The 10,707-nt window shown below is 40.8% G+C and overlaps 1 protein-coding gene across 1 annotated transcript; it reads right to left on the bottom strand.

The window, feature by feature from the left end:
- Window positions 1–8,649: 8,649 nt before the first annotated feature.
- Window positions 8,650–9,709, bottom strand: LOC106816499 (fringe glycosyltransferase-like; the record flags this gene model as incomplete). The annotated part of the gene is made up of 3 exons (XM_014821124.1): window positions 9,610–9,709; window positions 9,159–9,303; window positions 8,650–8,735 (listed from the first exon to the last, which is right to left on the bottom strand). Coding segments are annotated over exons 1-3 (326 nt in total), but the record flags the coding sequence as incomplete, so codon positions are not given.
- Window positions 9,710–10,707: the final 998 nt, after the last annotated feature.

Here is a 10,707-nt window from a genome sequence, read left to right as displayed (position 1 = left end):
TATATAAGTATGATCTCAACAGCCCAGGATATTAGTGGCAACTGCTATGCTCTGCTACAAATTTATTTCACCTGTCTATCACTTGTGTGAGTGAGTATACATTAATCATGACTGCGCTATATGTGAGTCGTGAATCTGTGTATTGTTTTTTTCATTTCCTTTACTTGATGTCTTTCTTAAAATATTAAGCATATTACGAAAAATTAAGATGATTATTTTAATATGTTGTTGAATTTGACTTAAACGTTATAATATATTTCGAAGGTGTATATTAAAATTTAAAATTGTAGTTACTAATTTTTCTGAGCTGGTATTTCTGCATGTATGTCTGTCATGTCAATGTAGAGTGTCTGAATGATAGAAACTTCTATGGTCTCCTACATATTTATTTTACCTGTCTATTAAATTCTTGTACGTATGTGCCTTTCTACTAGGATAAATAGTTAGGTTTAATGTAAATGCAACCGCTTTTAGTGTTCATTATTTTACCAATAAATATGCAATAAAAATAAATATGTATACATTTGCAATACAGTATACTCGTTTTATTTCGTTTACTTTGCAGTATCAAATGGAAATGGATGAATTTTAAGCACCCACTATCTATCTATCTATGTATACATTACAATATATCTATCTTGCTATCTATCTGTTGACCTGGCTATCTATCTATATATATATCTACCGTGGGCGCAACATGATGTATTAATGTTCACATACATCAGTATATATCACTAAATAATGCCAAATTTGAGATTGCTAATGTAAATACAAGCGATTAATGTAAATGATTTCCCAGCGTATGCTAGCTCTCTCCAATAATAGCATAAACAATTTCGACGGCGTGAAACTGGGGACTTTCAGCTCACGTGCTCATAGAAATTATTTAGCATGTATCTATCTATACATCTTGCTAGGATTGTAAAGTCCACACACAGACAGATACAGACACGCGCGCGCGGGCGCACATATACTAACACACATGCGCACACACGCGCGCACCCTAAATTTTGCCTACCTATTATCTATTATCTATCTATCTATATTCAGCTAAGATGTATTAATGTTCGCATACATTAGTATATATAGATAAATAATGCTAGATTTGAGATTTTTAATATATAATAATAGAGTAAACATTTTCAACGTCGTGAAACTACGCAGTTAGCATTTATCTAGGTAGCGAACTGCCTCACTGCCAGCCTGATTGGATATCTGGCTTCCTGCCTGCCTGCCTTCATACCCCTACCTGCCTGTAAACAATGCGAATTAAACAAACAAACTCTGGCATAAATTTCGCGCTACAGCGGGTTAGGTTACACAGCTCTATTACCCAAATATATATGCGTTATACTACGTAGCATACTTACGTTACGAGGGATGCCGAGCAAAAGTGGCTTCTTTGCGAGGAAAAATGATTCTTGTCGAAGTTTCTGCTTTATTAATTAATTAACTAATTATTTATTTAAACGTGTTAGAAATACTTCAGCAACTTTCCCTACTTTCATCACGCGATGTTCAAGCAAAGACCAATGATGCTATATAAGCCGCGTTCACACGTAGCAAGAAATCCGGTATTTAGCGTTCACACGAAGCAAAATACGAGGCCCAAGAAATACGGTATCTAAACAGATTCGGTATTTCATGTAAATACGAGGCTTCCCAGACCCCGAATAATTTGCCGTGCTTGAGAAATACCGGATTTTTTGGACCACGCATTTCCTCGTGTGAACGCTAAATACCGGATTTATGAAGCCGCGTATTTTATAGACTGGTCCGCGCTCACAGACCAGTGTCAGTGTAATGCGAGTGGAACTGTCGGAGCGCACGACCAGTCTAACGTATTTTATCGCAGTCTTGGGTGCGCAGTGTGCAATTGTTTATTTCGCAATTGTTCGCTTGATGTTAAAGCAGCTCGGCAGCTCGCAAATGACGGCGTATTTCTGGGCCGCGAATCAGCGTGGTGAACGCTCGCCGCGCGTATTTTGTCTCAGATTCGAGTATTTCGCAAATACCCGTATTTCATAAATACGAGGTCTCCGTTGTGACGAGGCTATAGATTATTTAAATAACATTTTTTAAATAAAATCTTGCGGAATTTTGATAGATAGACGTGCCATGTGTACAGCACTGATACGTTGGCCAGAGTAGCAATTTGTATCATGTTTACACAAGTTTTAAAAAGTCACGATGGATTTTCACGGGTTGGTATTAGAACATGGTACGAGTCATGATTGATCAAGATCGGTATGCACGTAACACCGATAATGACATTTGATTATTTTCCTTATATATCTCACCAGATGTGTGTCACTCCGTGTGTGTGTGTGTCGTGTGTGTGTTGTGTGGTGTGTGTGTGTGTGGTGTGCTCCGAGGTGTGTGGTTCTGTGTGTGTGTGTGTGTGTGTTTGGTGTGTGTGTGGGTATCGGTGTGTGTGTGTTGTGTGTGTGTGCGATGGTGCGTGTGCGTTTGCCAGTGTGCACTCGTGCGTGTTGCAGTGTGCGCGTGTGCGGTGCGTGTGCGTGTGCGTGTTGGCGTGTGCCGGCCGTGCACAGCGTGGTATTTTTATTTATTTATGTATTGTCAGAGCCGTCGCCGACTACGGCTTTCGCACGCGTTAGGGGCAGGTGACACACACACGGTGACCTTCACCGTACAGCATTGTTGCGGGAACACATAGAACAAAGACTATTGACGCGGTCGATAATCAAAATCTGTTTCTCCACTATATAATAACCTCAAAACTCTCACCTGTGCACGTAGAAACTTGTATAAAGTAAGTATGAGCATGCGGAGCGTAAAACGCACTTCAAGGTGCGTCTGTCATACTGCGAACCTGGGTCTCGATACTCTACCACGTAAAGCCGGTGCGAGTCTGTCAAGCCACATGGAGCCCAAGTAAGCGCAACGCTACGTTAACTTTAGGAATATGTCAAGTTAAAGTTGAGCTTGCGAAACCAGATAAAGCGCCATAAAAACCGCAGAATTCCGTGCTCATTATTCCTGCATAGTAGCGGTGTTGACGGAGACAGCTTAACAAATGCCCCTGCCTACCAATTCTCCAACTTGATTAGGTTGATAATCATCATCTGCACAACAGGATTCTTAGCGCGGCAGTTCAATTGATGTGGAGCTTTTGTATCGCCTCTGAAAAAACAACTTTATTAGAATCGTCTTCTGTGGTGTATGGTGTCAGATTGTACTGATGGCCCTATTCGACCACTCACCTTACCGGCCGCTATCAATCAGCGTGACACAGGGGCCGAGGTACGCCAATAGAATTGCTTAGGTGAAGCGGGGGTCTCTTGACGTGGCTTTGCTATCCGCGTGACCTAGGTGGTGTTGTGATTGTTGCTGCAAGTGGTGCAAGTGGGGGAGAAGTATGCTATTGGTTGAGGGGGAAATGTTCTTCTGTCGGCGTATGTAAATTGTTTTTCCTCTAAGATGTTGCATGGGTTCTTAAATCTTTTTTAACGGGCAAGATGTTTGAGTCGGCATTCGATTATTTGTTTTTTGGGTTTGACGTGAGTGACCAATAGGCCTCCCGTACCATTGCTCTGGGGTTGGGGTGTTAACGTCAAGCGGAGCAGACCGTACAGGGTACAGAGCGTTCCAACATGGCAGATGACTACTCGTGTCTGCATTTTCTATTGCCGGGCCAACCTCAGCCTATAGGTCTGGTAAAGGGCTACATAAAAACGTCATAAATGTGAGCACCATTTACTTAGTGAGCAGTGGTAAGCGGGTTTCGCAACGGCACAAACTCGTGTGATTTTTGTAGCGTCTCGTACATACGCCCTAGAATTTTATCAACCAGGGTGCATATTGACTCGATATTTATGCAGACATCTTACCGGTTCTCTTGTTCAACGTAGCTGCTGGTTGCATCTGTCAAACTGATTCTTCACTACCTATGGCGGAGTGCTAATAGTGTAAACCTGTTCGTTGTGAAATTAGCAATGAATGATGTCGAGATGAGGATAAGTGCTGGTAGGGAGCGAACGTTGGTGGATTACCTGATTTGGGGCTTTTTTCATGAAACCATACGCTGACCTCATTCATTTCGCGCTTCCAAGGAATAATGGGTCTCCCTGATGTCTCGTTTTTAATGTGCGCGGCGCACCGATTGATAGTCTACCACCTTGTAGATGTATTCGTGATATTATTAATCATTTGAATGCGTATTAGCCATGTTGATGGTAGTGTACACACCGATGTGAATATTATCGACCCATCAACATATGTGTGTTCAGACTGCGGGACGCATATCAAACTTACACACAATTTCCCCAGCATGGCTCCTTCTTAACTGTTTAACACCATTCTCGTTGTCCTTCCCGGACCTCTAGCAAAAGGCTTTATCATTCTTACGTGTGACAGCTCCTAGTGCGACTACAATATGATACGGTGTCACGCATTTTTCAGACATGGCGGCAGATCTTTTGAGTTCCTGTTGTAGTCCCACCAGGCGCAGGCTTTAGGCGCTTCGTTCGATTTGTGCTGAGAGGGAGTGGAAGCGAGGAAACGTGGCAAGACGAGTTGGGGTGAACAGTTCGGTTGGTGATGGAAAAGTCGAGACCCAGACGATTAGACGAGGGAAAAGGCCATAGGATTGTTTCGTTCGTTGTACGCGAACGCGATTATTCAAAGTTATGCCGCATCGCGGGGAACCCAGGGCGTGATGCTGCGAGCAAAGTGAATATTATTGATCGGATTTTACCAAGCACACATGCTGCTGGCCCGCCCAGCTCCAGTTTGAACGTATAAGAACGGCCGAAGAAAATTCTCTTGGCAGTCAACGGTGACCGACAGCGGAGCGCCTTTTACATGTAAATCAGCATAGCAGGTCTACCTGCTCTGTGGCATTGCTCCTCCACACGTTAGACGAATGGCTTCATCCCAAGTAGAGAAACTTAACCAAGAAAATGACCCTCGTCCATCATGAAACAGTACAGAAGAGTCTAAAGTCCAGGCACAGTTTCATCCACGCGGTTCAACCCCTGGATGGCAACCTCTAAAACTACAGAATCGCCCAATGGTCAAAGCATCTTCAGGCAAGCCAACATAAGCTTTTGCTCAGACCCCAGGAATCCCTCCCACCCGGAGCCAACGAGGCATGGCCGACGTGGTTATGCCTAAATCGCCTCAGGACAGGGTTTGGTCGATGCAGGGCACTCATGCAGAAATGGGGATACACTGAAGATGGCCCAACCGAATGCGACTGCGGGGAGGACCAGACTATGGGACATCTCCTGAAATGCCCCCTATTACAATAGCCCTGTAGCCCTAGAGACCTTGAGGCTTTCAACCACCGTGCTAAGTCCTGGGTGCTGCAGTGGCTATAGGCCGAGTGTAGTGGAGTGACCCGAGAAGAAGAAGACGAAGAAGAAGAAGAAGAAGAAGAAGAAGAAGAAGAAGCATAGGGGGAACCCAGGGCGTGATGCTATGAGCAAATTGAATACTCTAGATTGGATTTTACCAAGCACACATGCTGTGGGCCCGCCCGGCTCCACTTTGAACGTATAAGAACGGCCGAAGAAAATTATCTTGGCAGTCAACGGTGACCGACGAACGAGCGACATCTACCTGTACAATAGTGTAGGCATAGCAGGGAACACAGCCGTCCGAGCGTGATGCTGCGAGCAAAGAGAATATTATAGATCGGATTTTACCAAGCACACGTACTGTCGGCCCGCCTGTCGGGCCGTGGGTTCCTAGATCATTAAGATGGTCGCGATGCATGTGTTGTGTATTTTATTGCGTTTAAAATGTTTTGGTAGACATTCTGATAGATTACCGCTGCGGGCACAGTTCGCCATCCTTACCTTGATCGATTATCTCTCGTCTCCGTATTCTATTTACGGTTGCGAATTTTATCATGCAGATGGCAGCACTTAACTGGAACGAGCATTCACCACAGTTCTATAAATCTTTATGACCTTTATATGATCTTCATGATCTTATGATATCGAATATGATATCTATATCTTATATCATGACCTATATGATCTTTGTATAATTAAAAGATTTATATGCTCTGATATAACATAATATAGAGAGACCCGTGCCTCAACCGAACAGGTTTTACACCCGCTGCTTATGTTCCAGCCAAATTTGATGAAGCCGATGTTATATTTAACCCATGTAAATGTAGCATTTTATCATCTAAAAGATTTTGCCTTGTATTTTTCGAGTCCATCTTCCCACCAAGCAGGAGCCTTATAAATATCGCAAGAACTATTATTGAGTTCTGGAAACAAGTATAATTCTTTCCTAATACTCAAAGGTTATTCGCGTATATTCTAAATAAATAAATAAATAAATAAATATGATAAAGCTATAAACATCCATATGTCATTTATAGTATTCATCAATTATTTATCTTCTCCCACAACTAAAGAGGGGTAAAAAATATCATTGATCTCGAGTAATTAATTAATCTTAACTATTAAAAAGTAATAAATTAGAAATAATTTTAAGAGAGATTGATAATCTTACTATTGATTACAGATGCAAAATGAATTAATATACTGATTTCAGTGATGTTGTGCTGCGGCGAATCACGGATGTCTGCAGATTAGTAAAACTAAAACAATCGGTGGTTGATTTTGAAATACATGCCAGATTTTTCAGATCGATCAAATTTCGCCTTTATATATTATATGTATAAATTATTTAAATTATTATATATTATATATATATATAGTTGTGTAGCTATAGTTACGGGGCGCCACTATTATGTATTATAGGCATATTAATTAGTCACCTAGTAATGGCTTGCTCCACGAGGGAATTTCTATATTATATCAATATATAGGTATTTTTCAATACTATTTTCATTATTAATCACATTGAATCAAATCAACTTAATATCATTGCAGTATGTCGCTGTATCTACTTTATCAAAAGAGTATTGTTTAGTCCCTAGATACGATCATAGTAAAAGCTCTGGTAATCAGGGTCCCCCCTATGTTATCGATTCGTAATTCTATGGCAGTTCATCCCTGAGGTTAGAGATGGGCCGTAAAGGATTAAGTGTGGGGCGCTTGGTCCCCTGTAAATGGGAATGCTGCGCAGGACTCGATGCCTTATGTTTTCTTTGCAGATCTGAGATTCCTGGGATTTTAGGAAATCAAGTGTAATCGTCCATGACCTAAATGGGCAAGAGCAACAAGGTCCAAGATGTAACGAGGCCGAATCAGAAGTAACAAAATAAAGCAAAACTGTTACGTTGTTACAAACAGCAGCATGCAGCTTAGTTAAAATTCTTTTGTACCATTCTTAATGGTACCAATCATTTATTGAGGGTGTTTTGGCATTGGGTTTGGCCATTGGGGTTCGAAATGCTATGCTAGGGCTACCAAATAAAGTATATATAGAATTTATTCAAAATAATAGTTTCTAAATTATGAATATTGTTGCAGCGCGTAACTTTCATTAGTGCATCAGTTATGTTGCAAACCAGCTGCAGCTCGTGGGCCGTTTTGTGCATTGGATTGCTAACTTTGGCCATGTTTGGTTTTTATACTAACCTTTTATCTGATGCGCTATATCAATTATACCAAGTACAATTAACATTGGAGCCACCCTACGGAAAAAACAACTATTCAGAAGTATAAAGTATTTAAGCAGCCAACACCACACAACACCACAACAGCCACAGACATCAACACAACACACACACACAATCCACACACACACACACACACACACACACACCACACCACACTCACTAACACACACCACACACCACACACAACACACCCAAACACACAAACACACACACACACAGCCACACACACACACACACCCTGGTAGGGTCGTTGGGTAGAACCGGTCCAGGCACAGACACTACGTTGGGTTCTTGGGCCTGACAGGCTAAGGCTGATGTCAGCTGATCTCTAAATGTCATTGGGATCGGATGGCTTTTGCAAAGAATTCAATACCTGAGTGAAACTGGCTGATTTTTCGTGAATGGTTTAACTTGGCCATACTATTTTTCTTTTACCGAACAAGGAAAAACACGCAAAATTTTATATTCGGGTGTTCACAATGGTACCTACAGCTGTTAAGAATTCGCTAAATACACTGACATGGGTTAGGGAGATACATATAGGTACGTGATGTGTAAGGTCAGATTCTGCCGCGAAGCGAATGGCAGGTCTAGAAATCCGCAGGTATAGTATGAGGTGAGGTAGCAGCAGCAGCAAAGAAAGACAAGTATATGGCAAAACACATAGAAATAATGTTTGATTGCCTTATTAAAAAAACGATATATCTGTCTTATGCAAATGTTGCAGAAATACGCTCACCTATGATATAATTCCTATTAGTGACATCATGCCATTGCAATAAGCCTTCTTTACACGAGTGTCACCATGCGCCATGTCCGCTGGAACAGTGTATCAGTTTATATGAACATTTTCTAATATATTATAATATATTATTAATATATATATATATATCTAATATTATAATAAAATATTATCAGACAACAAATCGTTATAGTAGTTTAGCAGTTATTAGTATTTCATATTACAATATTACAAAATTGTAGATTGTAATGGTAAATAGAAATGCCCTTATATTATGATATGAAAGCATCCTGAAAGAAAAACAACATAATTAAGAACATAAAGTAATCCTCACCTTATATACCGTGTCATTTTATTTGCAAGAGCTCGACTAATGCAGAAACCAGCGCCTCCCGTGGCAAAATTAAATCTAAGCCGTGGCTGTAAAATATAAAAAACGACATCTAATGAACTTCACTATAACGTTATCCCATCCAAACTACATACGAACATTGAGAACCCCGTGATAATTTTCTACATTTGTACGATACATCTCCTGCTCTGTTCAGAACAATATACTCATGTAACAGAAAATGCTAATATAAACGATTTTTTTCTCGTATTTAACACAAGCACAACCAAGCAGAAAAATATGCAAAAATCCAGTTGTATTCATTGCAACTGAGTTCGTTCCAATTAAAATTTATCGGAGGTTTCTGGAGCTATTACAGCGAAGCCACGTCCCTGCTATGGTATGTATGACAGTTAGGCGTATACTGTATTGCATAGCTATTTAGAGAGCTAGATGTTAGAGCTACGTCTACCATAATGGGAGTCCAAGAAATACATAACCATCATACTCACTGCAGTAACAGGTGTCCTGATTTCAAATTCGTGCGGGATGCTAGTTTTCCCAAAGTAATAGTCCTTATTCCAGCTTTTCTTGCTGAGAAACTTTACTAACTGGGGCACGTTCACGTAGTTGTCATCATCAAAGTGACAGAACCACCTGTTTGGTTGAACATATCACGGTGCAGAAATATAATGGACGCATTGTTGGACAATAACGTATATAATACAATATTATGCAAACGTAGACGATTTCTTGAGCTAAGCTTGCTTTGCAAAGATTGACTATGATAATTTGTTTAGCTGTATGTAATTGGATTTAGCAATCAAATAAATCCCAACCAATCGTAAATATTAACTAAACAATAAAATCAAATCTGCTAAATATATAATAATATCATTAGATTGATACAATTCTATAGATTTAGTAGAATTAGTAGTAGAATTAGATTCAATTCTTACATACTTTTTGCTAGTGTTCAGAAAGAAATCAAACTCTGCTGACATCTTGCAGCAAAGGTCAATCCTGTTATGCGTATCTGGACATCCTGTGTTGACCATGTGACCGCCTGCAAAAATAATTAATTTTACTTTAATGCACCAGCTTAAACGCAAAACGTAAAAGCCCTTGAAGAATGGCGAATTACACGCGAATAAACGTGTAACACGAAAATCGGAATTAAGGAATAAAATGAGATGTTGAAACATTCTAAGCGGAGTTGTTACCCGCCTCCGTCCCTCACTCTGTTCATCGCCCTCTATCTGCCAGCAGCTATATAGGGCTCATCTCTCGCAAAGTTATTACGTCACAATATTCCATTATTGACAAGACGCGCTTACGTACAATTTCCCTCACGCCATGTAAATTACTATTTATGTTAAATCATCAAGTTATCTTAAATTCCTTAGACACATTTATTCTTTGAATAATACTTTCTTATAATTTCCAACAACGTGTACTATTGCACTACATTGGTACCAAAACCGATGTTAGTAGCAATAAAAACGCGCAGATATGAACTAATTAAAGGACTAAATAGAAATCCCGACGACTAGTCCAAGGCGGTAATTGGGCGTGGAACTAACGTCTTACAATACATCACCGATACTCAGTAACCAGCGTTCGACAGGCCCCCGAAGTCCGCCCGTACGTGGCACAAAACGAAGTAATCAAGCGCGTGTTTTAAGCGGATGGAAGGGTTTTTCATCACACGCTGTTCTTAAAAGATCATGTCACTCGCGGTGGGATTGCCAATACTAAATCATACACACGCACGCACGCGCACGCATGCACGCACGCACGCACGCACACACGCACGCACACACGCACGCACGCACGCACACACACACACACACACATACACACACACACACACACACACACGACTTCAATCACAACAGAAACGTAATTTGTACGCCATCCGCCTGATCTTTCGACTGTAGCAATTTACCTACCTATTTATAAGAAGGAAATACGTATACTAGTGCTACGGGGCGCCATGCAGGACAGGGCTCAATTCTGTCGAACCGGTTCCACAAAACTCAATTTTGTAAACACAAAACT

Source organism: Priapulus caudatus, unplaced genomic scaffold, assembly GCF_000485595.1.
Source record: "Priapulus caudatus unplaced genomic scaffold, Priapulus_caudatus-5.0.1 Scaffold1397, whole genome shotgun sequence".
NCBI lineage: Eukaryota > Metazoa > Priapulida > Priapulimorpha > Priapulimorphida > Priapulidae > Priapulus > Priapulus caudatus.
This window is presented reverse-complemented; position numbering and strand designations above follow the sequence as displayed.